Source organism: Daldinia vernicosa (genome assembly GCF_022497035.1).
Source record: "Daldinia vernicosa strain CBS 139.73 unplaced genomic scaffold F5Y00scaffold_17, whole genome shotgun sequence".
Lineage (NCBI taxonomy): Eukaryota > Fungi > Ascomycota > Sordariomycetes > Xylariales > Hypoxylaceae > Daldinia > Daldinia vernicosa.
The window spans coordinates 429,909-450,050 of record NW_025953933.1 but is presented as its reverse complement, the minus strand read 5'-3'; the positions used below and the strand labels follow the sequence as shown (position 1 = coordinate 450,050).

The following is a 20,142-nucleotide window of genomic DNA, read 5'->3' as shown; positions in this document are numbered from 1 at the left end:
CTGGGTGCCATGACATCCATAATAGCATTGTACCTATGAGCCAACGAATTGCCTCTAAAGGTGCAAATAGAGAGGATACGTATTGTATGGAGCTTCCTTCGCTAAGAGTCAATATTAAAAGGGTACTAAGGCAGAGAATTCGTAGTATTCGTATCCTAATAGCTGGTACATATGGTACTAGAGATTTATCGATATCATATGCATGCTTTCTTTTTTACCTGGGACTACGGGAGAGACGGATGTGTATCCCATCCATAGTTCTCCTTTTCTCCTTTTCTCCTTTACGGGTTTGGTCTCTCAACATACCACATCTTGAGACCTCTGGCCTCCCCCCGCCATACACGCGACGAATCGGCCTCATCCATCCACTCTATCATGACTTGGACAGAGTAGTCTATCATGACTTGGACAGAGTAGTGTCTAGTTGGCGGATATTAAATCCTTGGAACTAGAATGTGAAATGGCTTTGCTCTTGTAGGATTTTGGTAAAAAAAAGAACTGTGGGCTGCGATGATAACGACTGCCCACTGTATCTATTCTCAAAATCATCGATTCTTCGCTCTATTATCTGTTAGATGTTTTATTTGAGAATGTTAGAAAAAAAAAACCTACTTCCTCCAGACGCGTCTTTTTATTATTAAATGGGCCAGAAGAGCTCCCTTATTTCAACACGCGCCGAACTCGTGGGTGGATAGTTATAGGCCCATCCCGTAGAGAAATAAAACACAGGATTGTGCTGTTGCTCAAGACCCTTCTACTAGATTATCGGCTTCTAGACTTTGATCCGTTTTCTTCTTCGAGTCTGCTTCACGAAGTGGTCGCCGTTTCTGTCGAGGCGCTTGGACGGGGAAACGCTTAACTCCTCCGCAGGCGTGGCACTTAACGACGAGAACGTCAGCCCACGGCTTTTTACCGCCTTTGCTTTTGTTCTCAATTGATGAGCTACTGGTCTCTCCTTCGATAAGCAGGCTATCGCAGAATTTACAGATAGTATGCTTCATGGCCGGAGAAAGACGTATTTGACTCTTTAACGAGGTAGACCGGAGGTCGGTAATAAAGCGACGTGAAAGTCCATGCTTAGACTGACTTGAGTGAAGTGTTTTCTTTTCTTGTGTTGCTACTGTGTTGTTTGTTGTGCTTTTGGGCTGGCTGGCTAGATATGTTGCTGCTTGATATAAATATGAGATTCGAGAATAGACTGGCCGATTTGGCACGCTTCCGGGCGCCTTGGATTTCCCCATGTCTTAGTTATCCTTAACTAGTTGCCACTAACAACATTCCCGTGTGATTCATTTCTTGTATGATTTAAAACACCAAAACAGGAGTTGCTGAAATGTGTAGGCTACCTGAGTTGATGTGTGATGGGTACGTACCCGGTAGTTATTAAAGGTAGGGTGGTGATGATGTGAAGGTGCATATGAGAGCCGGTGCAGGTGGCAGATTAGGGAAAGCGGAAATGGTAAAAATCCGGGGCAGCCCTACCGGTGTTTAGCCGCACAATACCAATCAGCCAATGGTTGAGTGCACAGCCCCATCATTAGCCCGCTAGAACAGATCTAGCTTAGCCTCTGCAGTAAGGTCGCGCATTCCATCAGCTCCTGCATGTCGATTTCTATTTTTCTGGACCGTCTTTCCAGTCTTTCCAGCCTTTCCTAACAACAACTTTCTTTCTCCATCCAACCTTTCAACCTTTCAACGTCGAGAGTCTCGCTGCACCGCCTTCTCGCATCTGCCATCAAAGGCATCCCATTGCCTCTCGAGTTTTCACCTTTTTCATCAACTCTTACGGCATTTTTCTTCACTCTGAATTTTCATTTGACTTACGTTCCTTTTTAATATACCAAGCCTTGCGACACGTATCCATCGCGATAATCTTACCATTCCATCACCATGTCGGCTGAAGAGGATCTGATCGACTACTCCGACGAGGAGCTGGCAACAAACGAGGCCACCACCGCCACCAACGGCAAGAAGGCCGATGCTGCTGCTTCAGGCAACAGTGTTGACAAGAAGGGATCCTATGTCGGCATCCATGCTACCGGTTTCCGTGATTTCCTACTGAAGCCTGAGCTTCTACGCGCCATCGCCGATTGCGGGTTCGAACATCCATCGGAGGGTTAGTCTACATCTTACACATTCAAGCTTTTCAAAAGTTATCCCTCCTTCAAGCGTCCGTCCATCTCGCAAGTACATCGCAAGCAAATGAAGAAAACAAAGGCGGTCGGAGAAGCGGAAGATCAGCACGCGTAAAATCACGCATAGCTATGTTTTTCGATGTCTGTGGAGCGAGGATCTATAGGAACCATCCTATCAGAATGCCTTAAGAGCTTAAGAGACTCGTGTTTTATCGCGTCAGTCTCGGTAGCTGGCGATGGGTTCACGCAACGTATCTGGCCTGGGAAATGTACTGGGGTGATGAACCCAAGCTACCTAATCTCGACAACGGTTGAGTAACTTCGGCCTCGAGCCGATGCATACGTCTTAGAAAGCTGGTGCTGTGTTATACGTACCCTTTTTATCTACGTATAGATGGAACAGTCGAAAAGGCCGTTTGTGGTGGATCTAGATACTAGAAGACCGATGCTGCGATGATGGACGGATCTTGTCGAATTTCTACCTTCGCATCCCTAAAATCTTGGAAGTCCTATCTAACATTCGATCGATTACTATAGTCCAGCAAACCTGTATTCCCCAGGCTCTCCTCGGAGGTGATATTATCTGCCAGGCAAAGTCGGGTCTCGGTAAGACGGCTGTGTTCGTCCTCACTACCCTCCAACAGGTCGAACCTGTTGCTGGCGAGTGTTCCGTCTTGGTCATGTGCCACACCCGCGAGCTGGCCTTCCAGATTCGAAACGAGTACAACCGTTTCAGCAAGTATATGCCAGACATTAAGACCGGTGTCTTCTACGGTGGTACGCCTATTCAGAAGGACGCCGAAATCCTTAAGAATAAGGAGACCCATCCCCATATCATCGTTGGTACTCCGGGTCGTCTCAACGCCCTTGTTCGAGACAAGTACCTACGCCTGACCAGCGTTCGAATCTTCGTTCTTGATGAATGTGACAAGATGCTTGACGCTATTGGTAAGGACTCTAACGCTTTGTTAGCATCTTAATAACTAACCGCGTAAGATATGCGACGAGATGTTCAGGATATTTTCCGAGCAACCCCGCAGCAGAAGCAGGTCATGATGTTTTCCGCCACACTTTCCGATGAAGTGAAGCCGGTCTGCAAGAAGTTCATGCAGAACCCTACCGAACACTACGTAGACGAAGACACTAAATTGACTCTTCACGGCTTGCAGCAATACTACATCAAACTTAAGGAACAAGAGAAGAATCGTAAACTTAACGAGCTTCTTGATGACTTGCAGTTCAACCAGGTCATCATCTTCGTTAAGAGCACGATCCGTGCCACTGAACTCGACAAGTTGCTTCGCGAATGCAACTTCCCATCTATCTCAGTGCACTCGGGAGTCAGCCAGGAAGAGCGGTACGTATAGAATTATTATCCTCATCAATTACATGATCTAATGAGAATATAGTATCAAACGCTACAAGGAGTTCAAAGAATTTAACAAGCGCATCTGTGTCGCTACCGATGTCTTTGGTCGAGGCATTGATATTGAGCGTATCAACCTGGCTATCAACTATGATTTGCCTGCCGATGCTGACTCTTACCTCCACCGTGTTGGTCGCGCCGGCCGATTTGGTACCAAGGGTCTCGCAATCTCATTCGTAAGCACTGATGCAGACCAAGAAGTGCTGAAGGCAATTGAGAAGCGATTCGAGGTCGCCCTTCCGTAAGTTGTCCTGTTCAAACAGTTCTAGTTATTTAACTAATCTATTATATAGCGAATTCCCCAAGGACGGTATTGATGCTAGCACCTACATGGTATCTTAAATCCACTTGCGTTTTCAATCGATTTCCTTTATTTTCGCCCATGGCTTGGTTTTGGGTCGATTTGGTGAAGTTGATGTGTGTACGCCCGCTCGTCTCAGAAAAGGGGATATTTCCGAAAAGTAAGGGATTCGTTAGGCATTAAGGCTTTCTGTACATTATACTCTTTCAGCTTGCAACGGGCGACCAGCACACCCTCGGAGAAGACTAAGGGTCAGTAGTTAGGTGCTTTGAGCATGTTGTAGCTCATGTCGGGCTCCCTATTAGCAATTTCATACACGGCCATAGTCCGTAGTCTCAGGTTTCGCAATGAATAGACTGGTATGATGAAACTAGTACCACATATTTTATATTTTACACACTGCATAATAGTTCTTATAGGAACATAGTTGGGGACAGTCTGGGACCAAAAGGGGATTTACGCCCCATACAAGATGATGTTGCAGGATTCCCTGTCAGAGACATTCTAATTTAGTGTTATATATATGGCATGGGCCATTGGCTACTAACTACGCCAAGCTTACTTCGGAGAGCTCACCTTTTTACGCTTGCCAAGTCTACTGGATGGTGTCACGTAAATGCTACGTTCTCTTAAGCCACCAAAGATCTACAAGTAAGTCTTGACCCAAATCGGGTGATATCAGTGCGGAAGCCCCCTCCTTCTGTTTTTCCAGCTCCTTTCGTCTTACGCCTTGTTCCCAGTAATCACCATGGCGATATCAGACACAGATGCACCTTTTGACCCAGCATCGTACTGCACCGATGACATTTACTATATCATCAACAGTGTTGATACATGCACCGGTTTTGACGGTAGCACTTTAGACTGCCGGTACTACCATCTCGGCCCATCAACGAGTACTTCGGATTGTTTCCCCACAGACTGGCAGCCTATACCAGGCTCTTTTATATCTTCCAGCAAATGTCCATCAAGATACGTAAACGCATGTCAGCATGCAGAGACCTCAGAGATGATCGCAACGTGCTGTCCTATGTATGTCATTTCCAATACTCCCGTCTAGAATTTCGTCAAGATATGGAGCTAATATAAGGCGATGGATGTAGTGGTTACAACTGCCAAAGCAGCAATCTTAAAGACCCGGCATACCGGAGCACTGAACCATGCTACCAGCACATGGACACCAGATTAACATATGTATATACAACCAAGACTGCAGGGAGACCTTCCGAGACGTCGACTATAACCGGAGAAGCACTAGGCGGGTTGAATGCCTACGGGATTGAGATTAGATGGGGAATGTCCGATCCTACATCAACAGCGGCTACGACCTCAATTACAACTACAGATATTTCTTTGAAACCAACAGTGGCCTCCACCGCTCAAGCCACGTTATCATCATCATCATATCCTAGGCCCCTTTCTGCGGGAGCGGGAGCCGGAATCGGCGTCGGCGCCGCGGCTGCTTTCGCATTGCTACTTGCTGGGGCATTTCTCTTGTGGAGACGCCGGAGAAAGTGTCCTGAAGAAAAGGTAAATGTGGCGCAAAATACTCTACCGCTAGATGGAAACTTCCGGATAGCAGATACAATGTCAGGGCATACGTGTAGTGATAGAAGTGCATCTGCTAGGCTGGCACAGCGGCCCTACCAGGATACAGAATGTTCTGAGATGCCAGGCCAATCATCACCAGTAGAACTAGGACCAGGACGATGAGAATATATGACATGACGTATCATATAACCCGTTGAATAGTAGCAGGTTTCTCGAAATCTAAATCGAAGTGGGACAGTGGACTGGCTAATTTCTAGATACGAAAGCTTGCTTCTGTACTATGTAGATCGTTAGGGGGCTTTAACCAAAGGAAAACATTTACTGCACACTATATTATAATACTTTTAAAGAGATAAGAGACGTGAAATACCTTTCAGTCATGCTATAATCGTAGTTTTTTTTGTAACATTGTCTGTCTTCGAAAGTGAAACGTCTTAGACTCCCATCCCATTCTTGTCAACTTTATAAGATATATACACATGCGACGGTACGTTTCGCTATAACTCTTTAGTGTGTTAGTAGTCAATATAATCTATGCCTAATATAACTAACTAAATTATCAAGAACTACACTACAATGCTATTATACTTAAAATATTACCCTTGATTTAATGTTTACCTAGTTAATCATTATAAAATGCTTAGTTTTAGGTGTTTATACAATTGTTTTAATAGGTGCTTATTCACACAGATGCTATGGTCTGTCGGAAGCCGACCCAGGAAAGTCAATGTTTCTCTTGATATTTGACTAACCAGTTATGAAACCACTATAATAGGTACTTATAGGTATGCCCTCCTCAGTTTCGCAGGGGACGATGACAAATTCGGCGTGGGTTCTACCTTTTATCATCTTTCCAGGAATGAAATGGATCGTACCTATTTATTAGCACTCTGGCCGTAATTAGTACATTAACGATCAGACTTCAAAAGCAGCCGGATGGTTTGCCAATGTATTTCTGCGTTGGCAAAACAAAGGCCTGGGAATAAATACCTATGACAGCCAGTTCGAACCCTTATATGTGGCCTACTTTTAGTCGCTGTTAGTGTTAAATTCTTAGATGTCTTGTCCAGAGCTTTTAGTATGTAGGTATAACCAACGGCTTCCGTAGAAGGGCGGGCCGTGAAGACCACTTGCGTCAAGGGTCATTATATAAGGATCAATAGTGCCAGAGGCTATCACATACGACCATAGAATCAGGAAAACTCGGGATCCCGTCCGCTCTCCCCTAGATAAACCTGATATCGCTGGACTAGTAGTTGGGTCGGTGACGACCAGCGAATCCCCAGTGTTGTATGTTTTCTTTTTGCCCTTTTTTTTTTTTCTCCCATCCTTAACTCAAGTACTGAGTCTTCAGTTTCCACCTTTGCGCTTTCAGTCTTAAGTTCAAGCAATAGTAAATCAGGTTGTTACGATGCATATACATAAGCCTCAATGTCTAGGAACAGCTTGATGTCGTTCAAACATAAAGGGGTATGTACCGATCTTCAGCCGAGATTTCATTGGTCGAAGACTTTCAGGGGGTTTAAAGCTTTGACCATATTTGACTGCGACTCCTGGACTCCACCATCATATTTCAACAGAAATGCCAAATTGAAAGTTGTTATCCAGTATCAGCATTGTCACTTCTAAAGTCTGAAGGGGAGGGGGGAAGCAAATAGATATTGGTATAAGTTATCAAGGTGTTCGCGTAAAAGGTGAATTCTAGTAATTAAATAGGTGTAGGTACCTAGGCCGTGGTAAACCTGATGGAGCTAAACATCAAGATATACGGCATCTGACATAAGTATGCTGTAATTGACCCAACGTAGTGGTGATGTAAGAGAAGCGAACCACTTGCACATCAAAACCCACGTATTATCGAATATAACTTGACAACAAGTTTATTGATTCCTCCCATACCCCCTAGACTCCTGATTTAAATTTAACGTCGAGAGGTAATTACTGGTTTGAAACTTGTTAAATATTCGTTGTTTGTATACATCTATTTCTCATTAATACTAGCACATATCCTTTAAACTCTGCAAAATGGCTTCAAACCCTGATATTAGTCAAATTACGCGAATAGGCATCGTCGGGGCCGGTAATATGGGCACAATGATGTCTTTCGGCTTTTCCGAACACGGCCTCGACGTTTCCGTGTGGGACGTCTCGGAAAAGAATGTTGATCAGGCTCGTGAGATGGCCGAGCAGACGAAGACACTGAAGGGCAAGATCGATCATTTCAAAGATATCCACGAATTCGCCAAGAGCTTGTACTCACAACCACGGAAGATCATCATCTTCTCTATTACGCATGGCTGGCCCGCTGACTCGGTCTTGGACAAGATCAGGGATTATCTAAAGGCTGGCGATATCATACTCGACGGCGGTAATGAGAACTATCTTAACACTGAACGGCGCCAGAGGGAATTGGAGTCAAAAGGTGTCAAATGGATCGGTATGGGGGTTAGCGGCGGTTACCAGTCGGCCAGGCGCGGACCAAGCATGTCGCCAGGAGGTGACCGCGAAGCCGTCGAGTTCGTCCTTCCCCTTTTAGAGAAATTCTCCGCCAAGTCCCCAGTTGATGGCAAGCCGTGCGTTCAATATATGGGTAAGTAACGCTCCGTTTGTTTATACTAGATTATCTGTAAGGGCATTTTCCAATGCTAAATTTATCATACGTAGGCCCTCGTGGAGCCGGCCACTATGTGAAAATGGTCCATAACGGCATCGAAAACGGCATGCTTTCCACCGTCTGCGAAGCGTGGAATTTCCTCCACAGGTCTCTCGGACTCCCGTACGATGAGATAGGGAAGATTTTCGAGAAATGGAATTCCGAGGGCGAGTTAAGGAACACCTACTTAATCCAGATTGGTTCGGAGATCTGTCGGAAGAAAAAGACTCCTAAAGGCGATCAGCACGGAGAAGGAAAAGGACAGAGCGGATATGTCTTGGATGATGTTCTCGATAAAGTTGTGCAAGACGACGATAACTCGGAGGGCACCTTGTTCTGGACGGTTATGGATGCAGCCAGTCGACACGTCGCCGCCCCTACGATCGCAACTGGCCATTTCTTCCGCGTAGCTAGTGGAAATCGAGCGCAGAGGTTGAAGGTAGTTCAGAACCTAGATATCCCGAAACCGCAGCGTGTAGACGTAAAAGACAAGGACAGCATCATCGAGAATTTGCGCAGAGCAGTCTATGCGTCTTTCCTCTGTTCGTTTTGTCAGGGCCTCGAGCTTATCGCGCGGGCGTCCAAGGACGAAGGCTGGGATGTTAACCTAGGCAAGTGCATCCAGATCTGGAGAGCCGGCTGTATCATCCAAGAAGACTATATCGCCGATATGCTCGAGCCGATCCTGCTCAACGCGAAGGAGCCCATCATGAACATGAAGCTCATCGATGAGGTGGCTGCCGACTTGCGGAAGAACTTCGACGCGCTGAAGCAGACTACGTTGAAAGCTATCGAATGGGACAACTATGTCCCTGCTATCAGCGCTAGTCTGGAGTACGTAAAGTATGTGGGCGGAGGGACGCTGGCAACCCAGTTCATGGAGGCGGAGATGGATTTCTTCGGCGCACACGCTTACGATATGCCGAATGTGAGAGGGGAGGACCCTGGGAAGCCTTCAAAAGGGGCTCATCATTACGAATGGCGTCCTGCTTGAATTACTGCTACGGGGGAACTAAATAGGCCGTCATTATCTGATCTATGCGCATAATATGCTTAGATTATGCATACCTAGACACCCATTTCATGTGCTTGCTGTGTAGGTCTGTGTCTTTTGTAGATTCCACTTAGTTGATGCCTTATACAGATATTTTCTGTGCTTCATGGCTCATAACCGCGTAGCCCTGGAATATGACTCAAGTCCTAGCACCCACAATGAAGTCCATACGCAAGGGTACCCCGTGAGGAATTCATGCTTATTCGAGACCATTAGTTGGTGAGTCATCGCCGACATGTATATGTTTGCTTTACCACCCAACCCAAAACAAGCCGCCACCTCCAACACCAACACCATCACCTCTCGGCCCGAGGATCCCTCCTGGTATAAATCCCATGTCCCCACCAACGACATCGAGTCACGAACAAACACAGATGTTTCCACGTCCAAGGATACACCGCCTCAAGGATGCGATGTGGGAATTATCTGGATCACAAGGGAAGGCAGAAGTCAGATTATCTACCTACCTAATGTCTTAAAAGACTTTTCTCGGCGTACGGACTAGGTACTGCTAGGCAGCAAGCTCCATTTTCATCGCCCCAGACGGATCCATACTGCTGACCTAAGTTAGTTGCTTGTCTCCAGTTCCTACATAGACACAACCCCAGGTTATTAGTAGGTAGGTAGATACTGACCGCACGATCCGATGTCTTACTAGCATCACACACGTACAAGCCTAAAGCTTCTGGGGGTGTTTTTTTTTCAGTCAAGAGATCTTCCCCGCAAAGCTTGATAGCCTATAGATCTAATCACTTAGCTAGGTTAGATAATTATGTGCTTGACCTGTTTTTCGCCTCCGTAAGCGCGCTAGCTTTGACCGCGAGCAAGCTGCAATACCCTCTTAGAGCCGAGACTTGGTTATATTGTTCACGTGCTAGGTAGGAGGTAACTTTTGATACGCCTATCAGCTTACTGGTGGGGGCCGTAGTATAAGGGGGTTTTGTGAAGTGCGTCGCGGAAGGACGGTTGACCCTTGCGGCACAACTTCCCCGCATATTTTCGGCATCATGTGGTTTCGCGCGGGTGTGTCGCGTGTGTTCATATACAGTTACTGTTCTGATATCCCTACGTAGGGCTTTGTGGTTGGCCCTGGTCGTGTTGTATGTATGTAGTTGCCTTCACGGCCGTGCTTGTTTCATCTCGGGCCCTTAGCTTCCATGGGGGAGATCAAGCCGAAAGACGCCCCGAACGGAACAAGGCTGAGGCCTTCGGGGCTGAAAGTTTCGCATCTTAGCGCCCTTTCTTGCTTGTCCCCCGCCTTGCCTACTACCTACCTAGGTACATACTCATTACACATATACACACGCATTGCTATCTTGGCGATCCGATATGGGGTCTACTACATATGGATAGGATAGCCTACTCGCTCATATGTCGCCACTGGTGATATTTTGGGAGGCTGACCACTAGTTCAGTGAGTAGCCGGGCGTCCTGTACATAAGCAGAGGGCGGCGATGTTGAGACATTCTTCACACTGTAACTACTCGTTGACCAACGCAAGCTCACTTCACGGCCGCGCAGTTGCTCTCGAAAATTAATGGCGTAATCTTGGCATTCCCCCTTAAATTTAACATTATATATTATATTTATTATAATTAATTATAAAAAGTTGTAAAAAATTGTAAAAATTAAAAAAAAGCTATTTATTAATTTTTTTACTTTTATTTATTTTTAGTTTTTTTTAATGGTTTAATATATTTTTATATATTTTATTAATTTATTTTTATTTTATTTATAATTAACTTTTTTTAATTAATTAACGTAATTTTTATATATTTAAATAAAGTTTACGTTTAATATAATTTTTTATTATTTTAACGATAACCCGGTTTTTAATAAAAGTTATTTTAAAGTTATAATAAACGTTAAATAATTTCGTAACGTTTTATTTTCGTTTTTAATTTATAATTATTTTTAACGTATAAACATTATTTTTATTTTTTTAAAATATAATTTTTTTATTATTATAAAAAATTTTAATATTTTTTATAACTTTAATTATTATTATTATATATATATAATAGTTTATTTTACCGTTATTATTTAAAAAAACTTTATATTAATATAATTTCGATTTATAATTTATATTTATAACGGTTATATAATGTATAAATATTTAATTTTACAATTATTTTTTAATAAATAAATTACCGTTTTTTAATTAATAAAGTTTATATAATTTATTTAATTTAATAATTAAAAAATTATAATAAACGTTTTTATTAATTTATTAATTAATATTAAAATAACGTTTTTTACTTAATTTTAATATAGTTTATTATTTTAATTTATATTTTAATTTTTATATATAACAACTTTTTATTTTAAATTAAAAGTTAAAATATTATTTATTAATTAAAAAAATAACTTATTATTATTAAAACAATTATTATAAATATATTTTAACTTTTTTTACGATTTTATTTTAACATTATTTTTTAATAATTTTATTATTATTTAATTTTATAACGTTAAAATAATTATATTAATTAAATTATTTAATTATATAATTATTTATAATTTTTATAAAAGTTTTTATAATTATTTTAACGTTATAAATTATTAAATATTAATTTATATATATAACATTATATATTATAAAATTATTTTATTTATTAATATTTTTTAAATAATTATTAATAATTTTAATATTTTCGTAATTAAATAAATTATTATAATTTTAAGTAATTTTTATTTAAAAATTATAAAATATTTATTAAAAATTAAAGTTAATATAAAATTTATATTTAAATAAGTTTTTATAATTAAATATAATTTTTAATTTATTAATTTTATTAAATTTAAATTTAATTATATATTAAATTAAACGGTAAAAAATTTTAAAAAAGTTATATATTAAGTTTTTAAATATTTTTTAAATAATTTCGTAGTTTAAAAGTTAATAAAATTTAAAAAATTTTATTATATTATATATTTTAATATAATAAAAAATATTATATTTAAAGTTATTTTATTTACGTATTATTATAATAATTAAATATTAAAATTTATAAGTAAATATAATAATTTTTTATAATTAAATTAATATAAAATTTAATTAATTTAATAATATTTTAATAATATAATTGTTAATTTTTTAATTAAGGTGGTTAAAAAAGGGTATATTATTAAATTTAAAAGGGGAATGCCAAGATTGCGTCATTAATTTTCGAGAGAGGCTGCCGCGTAAGCGTCTCGTCGAATATAGAAGCGGCTTATCATTACTCAACTTCGTAGTAACCGATATCATCATCCCATAGCAAGATCATGATAGGATCACGATCACTATCACACCACAGCAAATTTGATTATACCAATTGATGCCCTTGCTTTCAGCACGACTTGCGACCTAGTGGAAGGACATTCACCGAGATCGCTACCGTATGCACTTGTCTCAGCTGTCTGGAATATAGGAGAAATACTACACTATGCGATGGAGGTAGGCCAATGAGTATTTACTACGTAGGGCTCAGCCCTTAGATGATTTAAAATCCTTTACATCCATCCAATAAGCAGGTCTCGAGTCTCCTAATATAGTAATGAGATGCTTCGCTGCTGCCTAGGAGGGTTACTTGGATACCTGAATTGTTGTCCTTAGACTTTAGGCATTTTGTGTCAAGAAAAAAAAAAAAAAAACTACAGCCGTATGTCAAATAGACGTAGTGTAGCACCGAGGCTTACTATGTAATACATGGTACAGATTAACCATCATTCGCCTGATAAGCGGGGGCTGGCGGGGAGTCAGGATCGCAACTCTGGCGTCGCAAACTTCGTCGTAGGTAGCAGATTCTTTCCCCTTTTCTTTTTGCGACGCTAATAAGTTGTGGAAAGCTTCCAGAATAAACGAGAAGAGCGTGGCTCGCACGCCAGATCCTATGGCGGACGTCGAAGGGTCCTTGGAAAATGGAAGGACCGCATTTACCTGCTCGGACACTTGTCCGAATATGCAAATAGAGCATTCTCGAAGTAGCTTAGATCGGAGGACTGGAGGGATTGCTGGCTGACAGATCACTTAGTTACGCATTCAATGCTGCAAGTTTGATTAGTTACCCTTCCCACTGCCTTAAAGGGTTATAACGTGTGTCAATAAGGAATCGTCAAATCCCAAAGCGTCCATCTCAATCAGGTGCCATGTCACGTTTTGACCATTCCAATGTTGCTGACCAACGCCTCGTGTTGATAGGCGGCGTTAAGCAAAAGGTCTAGGTACCTACGTAACCATCTTACGGTCTAAGGAGCTCGGCTCCCCGGGAGTGCGAAGATCAAATCTCCGTATTTCTCATCTAGATCGAGCCCCCATCGGCAAAGTGCAATGAATCTCTCTTAAAACTAATAATCCACACAGCCTACGGCGCTTGTTAGTGGCCGAAAATATGGAAATCTTGGGTCGTTCAACTGCCCGTAGGTCCCGAACCTTGGCTCGCCTTCTGGTTTGTCAGTTTTGCTGTGGATACATCTAACTGAGAGAGGAAACCCTTGGGGTCCAAGCCTCACGGGATGACGAAGATACATACGAAGATTTAAGTTGTAATTTGTCTCGTCTGGTCTCGTCTTGTCTGGAGCATACATAGTGTAGACTGCTCGGGACGAGAAGTGGAAACCGAAGCTAAGACGAAGTTGAGAACTGCGAACGCGCAATCGTCTGATTTGCGACGATGGCAGTGCTTTCTCCAGGACCCAGCTATTCGTATCTGGGCTGCCTGCAAGTCAATGATTCTACAGTAAAAACTCGATATAACGAATCTAGTACATAGCGAATTCACTCTATAACGAATTTGATCCCATGTTTTATTGAATTTATATTTAGATTAACGAATTTTTTTATATAGCGAAATTCGTTAGTTTTGGTGATTAGTCACTACTAAATTCGTTATAAAAAAAGCAAGGTTATACCGTTTTTAGCTTAACAATTAGCTATTTCGGGGAAAGTTTTACTTAATTTTGCTTAAGCTTATAACTTTAAGCCTATACTCGAAGCACCTTACCCTTTTCGGAGGTACATTATTAATGTATCTTATTTGCTACTATCACGAGACCAAAAGGTCAGTAAGGAAGACGATGATGTTCTGGAGAACCAGAACATCAATAGGCTGCAAGGCCTGAATATATACACATGTAAGGTGATGCCTGACTCAGGTACTGAGTCATGTAGGTGACTGGCGAAGCCAGGTAACTACGTGACTCCTGACCGTGACAGCTACATAACGAATTCACGATATAACGAATTCAGGTCCTTGTTTTTTGCAATTCGTTATATCGAGTTTTTACTGTAGTATGTAATGCGGGGGACGCACGGAGACGGAGACGACGAGGATTAACACCAGGTTAAGGAGCCCGGAATTCCCCATAAGTTGGCATGTTTACATATTATAATCGACAGACTCGTAGACTGAGCCTCGTGTCAAAGCCTCGGGATGTTACGTATTACCAGCTGAAGCTAGGTTTCACACGCTGGCGATGAATATGAAGAAAGTGTCTCGGAGATGTTGCCTACCTTTGCTCAAGAACTTACGTGAGGTAGAGGGTTTCCCCTTAACTAGCATTCAACTACTTAAGGCTTGACGTCGTTCATTAACATAATAAGAAAAGGTCCAACAGTTGGTACAAACTGTAAATATCATTGGTCGATTTAGCTATCTTCTCTTTCCTAGCCAATCCTTATTGTATCAATACTGGAAATAGTGGAGGTGTAGTTGAATGCCAGTTAAGGGGATAAATACACTATGCCTAAATCTTGGATGACTGAGTAAAGTGCCCCTAAGTATAAATTATTAACCAGATCAACCCTTCCGTAAAGCCTAACAGATCAACCCTTCCGCAAAGCCTAACGGGTATGTAGGCGGTACAGGATAGGTATAACGGACTTCCATTGGATATCTCTATTGCATAGGGTACCTAATGTGAGTGGCTAGGGCATAGGTAAATCGGATACGCCTTAAGGAGGCGGGGCTAAATAACTCCATTGTCCCTAAAAGCACACGATGATGAATCGTGATGTTTTGTATCTTAAAGAGCACCTACTTACACTACACTACACCACACCAGTAACCACCAGTGACCAATATATGGTATACACTACTATACGTATGCTCGTTTCTGGTGTTGGAGCTACGAGTCTCGATTCAGTATGTGCGCGTGGTCGAACATGTGGTTGAGCGCGTGGCAGGTGATCATGTGTTGATGTCGGGTCAGGAACCATGTTCGTGAGTTGTTACATATCTCTACTATGATAGAATAAACATATCTAATGTATGGAGTTGTCAATACATACCTCCTAACCCAAGTACTACCTGTTAGTAGACGCCATGGTCCACCGCAACATGATAGACAGAAACCAATTGGATGCCGGATGGAATCACCGGAGAAAGCGGAGTGCATACAAAGTTCCCTACCTCATACATATTATACTTAACGTAAACCACGGGTCAAAGGCTCACACGGGTCAAAGGCTGTGAGATGTACCAAGGGACATCTCAACACGTGACTGATCGTCACGTGTCATTCAGACATTTAGATTCATCTTAAGTGTTTGTAAAAAAAAAATAAGCCCAATGAAAATACATATAAAATACGTTTATGCGTAACCGTGCACTTTACTTAAAATAAATCGTATTAAAAATCGGTTTTCGAAATTAAATATGCATTTAAATTTTAATAATAATAATATTTTTTTTATAAAATTTTACTATTTTTTTTTAATTAATAAAAAATAAAAAACATAAAAATAAACTTAAAATAATAATATTTTTTATAATTAATATTATAATGTAATAAAATTTTTTTTTCTATTTTTTTTATAAGTTAGGTATATAGTTAAATATAACATATTAAAATTTGAGATTTTTAAATTAAGATTCCGTAAAGTTATGAATTTCTGAAATATTAGAAATAAGGTGTGTTTCGCGTTGGGCCTTTGACCCGTGTGAGCCGTTGACCCGTGGTGTACGTTAACTGCAATACTAATGAATCTTCCTCTCCTTCCCTTCAATAGATTGAATATATTACATAGTTTAGCTGGATGGAATGGCGGTTTCTGAGAATCCGCGCGGCAATTAATGGATTCATAGAGGCTGGATTACCGATGTGACCATCATGAGATTTTTGATCTGAGGGTGCGACTATCGGTACCGCAATGTACGGGCGCCTGTCCTCCTTGGCCCCTTTGACTTCGTCCTCCCCCCCGGAGGTGCCTTAGGTATTGTACATAGAGATTGGTCTTATAGTTCAAGTAGTTCTCTTCCGTACCATCTCATACCGCCCCAGTCATCGTTAGCTGGTGTCTGTCTAGGCATTTCCTAAAGGTTTTCTTCAAGGAGATGAAATCTCGGTATGACCTGTTGAAAATTTTCTCACGTCCAACACTCAGCGAGGCACAGTCGTGTAGAGATTGTGTTACTCCGATTTCGCGCTGAACCACCAAGTAGGTCTCGCCAAAGTCCGATTCTTTTGGTTCGTGATACCAGGCAGGCGGCTCATTGGAGTCGAAGGTTTTAGCCAAGCAAGTTTGAGTTGAGTCATCGCAGCGGGTTCTGGGCTGTAAATTGGCAACGATGTCGTGTTTAATTGGTTGCTTGTCGTAAAGGTGTGGTCACTGTAAAGGGCTAAATCTGCGGGAACGAGGTTTTATTTCGCGATGGCCTCGAATCCCTGCTGATACAATTGATTGCGCATGGGAAGCAGTGACAATCATACCCTATTTGTTAACCCCCCTAACAACCCCCCCAACCAGCCAGCCAGCCAACTCGACCCGTCGGGAAATGTAGTCAGTTGTCGTCATGGGGGACAATTGTCTGGCCTTGTGAAGCCTCTTGTTGCCTTTGTCGTTTCTAGTCGTGAAAGCCTCTGGGTCCTTTGAAAGCCCGAAGGATAGCCTGAAGGAGAGCCTGAAAGTTAGGTAGGTTACCCTGCATGGTGGAAACGACTCCGGATCAACAGTAAATTGTTGAAATTTGCCTCGAGTTCCTGTGTAATACGATGCCCCTCAATACTGCCACTTCTTGAATGGCCCTAATTGGTGAGACGCGCAACGCAGGCTTGAAATAGCGGCCCTCTTGTACTCCCGCGTCTGCTGTGCGCAAAATGCTACAGAATTAGGTCTAAGGTCTACTATTTATGTCTAATATTGGTCTCATACACGACGTTTATGCCATGCCAAGTTGGGTTAGTAGCAATAGCATCATCTGTAGAGTTGTCCTCTTATATATAGTAATATCCCGCTGCTTGGGCAACATGCTAGAAGATATATGTCGTCCGTTCTTTATGGTCTAAGCGACGTAAAGTTTTGGTATGAGTAACTGGTCACGTTGATCTGATACCCTCAAGTTAGCGTCTTTATATATTTATCCTTCTGTCTGAGAAAGCCAACAGATGGGACGTAAGATCTATGTATTGTTATGACTTCTAAGGCGAAGTTTACATTAGAATGAAGATGAATCTCTTCAGTGCATCTCACTGCTTCATCCGTAGTTTCATCATCTCGCAACTCTCCCCCTTCCCCTTTTAAGAAATGCATCATTAAAGACTCAATATAACAGCTAATAAAATAACGAATGATATATTTGAACTGTTATTTGAGATATGATTAAATATCGCAGTTGTAGATGAGGAGTGGCTGATTTTATTTAGTAAACCAAGTAACTGACCAGGTAAGTAATGGAGAGGCTTGCCCGAGCTGCGCCCGATGGAGAACCCTGGCTTTCTGGTGGGCCAATACGTATTTTGGGCAATTTGGCCCGCCGTAGAGTTACAAAAGACGGGATCCATACGGATGACTCCTATCCGAAACAAGTAATGAGTCTACCTGCTGGTAGAGGGGAACCCGTGGCAAGCTGCAATGACACAATACTCCTACTTACGGCGATAGATGACTCCAATCTCGAACTAGTATTACACTAGAGGAAGGACACCTTGTAGATGCTCGACTTCAGATTGTTTATGCATGACCCTCAATAAATAAGGCTGCAAAATCGAGACAATAATAGTAATAAGGGTCTAGAAAGTAAATGGAAGGCTGAGGCAAAGCCGATTCTCATCTAGGCTGACAAGACTTACAGCATACACTACCTAGGATGCGTGACCCGTCTCGCAGGGAACCACCCAGAGATAAAACAAGGGTCCAATTACATCTAGTCTAGATACGATGTTAGAAGCAGCTTTTTAATACAAATTACTCGTGACAGACGATCTTTATCGACGTTTATGCAGGCTGTAGTCGGACAAGGAGAGTTGGCTGCACTGACGTATCCGAGGGCATGGCACTGGACGTTTCCAGACCAGAGTTCTGGAGTTATTCGGATTCGGCTTCGTCCCAAGAGAAGGGGGAAAAGAATTTGATAATTATAGGGTAGACGTTACACCAAATTAACACCGCTAACAAATACTGCTGCCGCCGCCCTTTCGGTGGCAATGAACCAAGCTGCCCGAAGCAAACTTCGCAGCCTGGTTTGTTATTTTTTATTGCTCTAATTTCACGGGGCTTCCCGTAAGGATAATATTGGACGGCGGGCCATGATCAATAACTAACGCCGGAACATGACTGTAAGATATCCGCCTATAGGTGAATAGGTAGCTAGCCAGTTAGCCATTCTCCTTTCCGGCGAATATAGCGTAATTAATGGTAGCTAATACCTGGCCAACTTATGCTGCTACCAGGCTTGATATATGTGGCCGTCCATCTAATAAATACTATGGCGTAGATGCTTGGTTGATTTTATTAAATGGTAATAGGTCTGCAAGCTGCAAGGCGGGATGGAAAGGGGTGATGGCGGAGGAGAATAATGACGAGGGTTTATTGATGGAGGGGTGGTGGGTGTGGTGTGGGAGGGATGATGGATGGCTCTTTTCACAACCTGCCATCCATTGTTCGGACAGAAGAAGGTTTATTCTCTTTCGAGTTTTGCTAGCCCTTTTCACCTTAGCGGCCTACTACGACCAACTTCCAAGCTTACATAGTACTATAAAGTTGTAGGCGTTGCCGTAGCGCCTATAAACCGTAGCGCCAATAAACAGTTAAAGAGATACATTCGAGAAGCCTTAGATGTGCCTGACTTTCAGGAACTTTCGAACTTTAGGAAGTGTATATCAGTACATGTGGGTATAAACAGCACATTATTATGTACGCAGCGGACAGGGATCAAAATTGTCCATGGTATATGTAAACACCAATCACAGCGTTACGTATTATTTATTGACCCAATAAGAAGAAGGCCAATCCTGCCAACAAAAAGCCACTATTCCCGATTTAGGGTGGTATTTTCACTGGAAAGTTTTGTACATGATGTACTAGATGTACTGGCTACAGGTGCATATGTACATAGAGGGTGCCCTCGAAAGGCGAAACACCCCCAGCCTCGTCACTGAATGGCTCTTCATTATTCTAAAAAGAGGGGCCAGTTGTATACTATGTAATTGGCCTGGGCTAGGATTTGCTTCGTGGTCTACATACGATTATGTATTCCGTACATTACTAAAGGTATTGCTAAAGGTATCCTAAGCAAGCTTAACCCCCCCCCAAAAAGTACTGCCGAATAGATTTTGCGTTGCTGTTATTCAAAACTCGTCGGTGCCGTCGGCTGCTTTTTCCAGTTTCTCTTCTCTTTCCTATCGAACAAGGCCGCCGCAATGTTCGAATTGAAGATTTAGACGACGACAAGGCGACTTCCTTGAAAGTCTGCTCTCGAATATCATTGTAAAAGAGCGATATTCAACTAAATAGTCTCTTGCTACTTATTTATTTTTATTTTATTATTCGAATTTATCTACTTCCGTTGCTCTGACGACCTCTCCCCTCTTCTAAGGACCTCTCCTCTCTCTATTCGTCTCTTTCTCGATTCCTAGTGGCATTAATTTGCACTCTTGCTACTCTTGCTACTCTTGCTACTCTGCTACTCACTCTTAATACTCTCAATCAACCGCAAGAGGAGCTACCACCAACCCAAGAGGAGCTACCACCAACCCGAGCGGAGGGTGACGCTAAACTACTCTTGCTACTCTTGCTATCAGAAAGATTCCAATCCAAAAAAA

General features: G+C 41.9%; 4 protein-coding genes across 4 annotated transcripts; 3 read left to right on the top strand and 1 right to left on the bottom strand.

The window, feature by feature from the left end:
* Window positions 1-586: 586 nt before the first annotated feature.
* Window positions 587-1,416, bottom strand: F5Y00DRAFT_47663 (Rpr2-domain-containing protein). The gene has a single exon (XM_048013708.1). The coding sequence runs from the start codon at window positions 1,239-1,241 to the stop codon at window positions 744-746; it is 498 nt and encodes a 165-aa protein (XP_047865918.1). The 5' UTR covers window positions 1,242-1,416; the 3' UTR covers window positions 587-743.
* Window positions 1,417-1,645: 229 nt separating this feature from the next.
* On the top strand, window positions 1,646-4,257 carry F5Y00DRAFT_234381 (ATP-dependent RNA helicase SUB2). The gene is made up of 5 exons (XM_048007422.1): window positions 1,646-2,116; window positions 2,673-3,083; window positions 3,132-3,492; window positions 3,545-3,802; window positions 3,855-4,257. The coding sequence occupies exons 1-5, from the start codon at window positions 1,891-1,893 to the stop codon at window positions 3,901-3,903; spliced, it is 1,305 nt and encodes a 434-aa protein (XP_047865917.1). The 5' UTR covers window positions 1,646-1,890; the 3' UTR covers window positions 3,904-4,257.
* A 353-nt stretch (window positions 4,258-4,610) lies between these two features.
* F5Y00DRAFT_261091 (uncharacterized protein) lies at window positions 4,611-5,575 on the top strand (the record flags this gene model as incomplete). The annotated part of the gene is made up of 2 exons (XM_048011142.1): window positions 4,611-4,894; window positions 4,966-5,575. The coding sequence occupies 2 exons, from the start codon at window positions 4,611-4,613 to the stop codon at window positions 5,573-5,575; spliced, it is 894 nt and encodes a 297-aa protein (XP_047865916.1).
* A 1,863-nt stretch (window positions 5,576-7,438) lies between these two features.
* Window positions 7,439-9,060, top strand: F5Y00DRAFT_261090 (6-phosphogluconate dehydrogenase, decarboxylating; the record flags this gene model as incomplete). Its single annotated transcript, XM_048011141.1, has 2 exons — window positions 7,439-8,003; window positions 8,078-9,060. 2 exons carry the CDS (start codon window positions 7,439-7,441, stop codon window positions 9,058-9,060), a joined length of 1,548 nt encoding a protein of 515 aa, XP_047865915.1.
* Window positions 9,061-20,142: the final 11,082 nt, after the last annotated feature.

Excerpts from the sequence above, each read along its gene's own strand:
- F5Y00DRAFT_47663 (XM_048013708.1), bottom strand. The coding sequence starts at position 1,241 with ATGGGGAAATCCAAGGCGCCCGGAAGCGTGCCAAATCGGCCAGTCTAT.
- F5Y00DRAFT_234381 (XM_048007422.1), top strand. The coding sequence starts at position 1,891 with ATGTCGGCTGAAGAGGATCTGATCGACTACTCCGACGAGGAGCTGGCA. Across the intron at positions 2,117-2,672 it reads GTTCGAACATCCATCGGAGG|TCCAGCAAACCTGTATTCCC; the intron begins GTTAGTCTACAT and ends CGATTACTATAG. Across the intron at positions 3,803-3,854 it reads CGATTCGAGGTCGCCCTTCC|CGAATTCCCCAAGGACGGTA; the intron begins GTAAGTTGTCCT and ends TCTATTATATAG.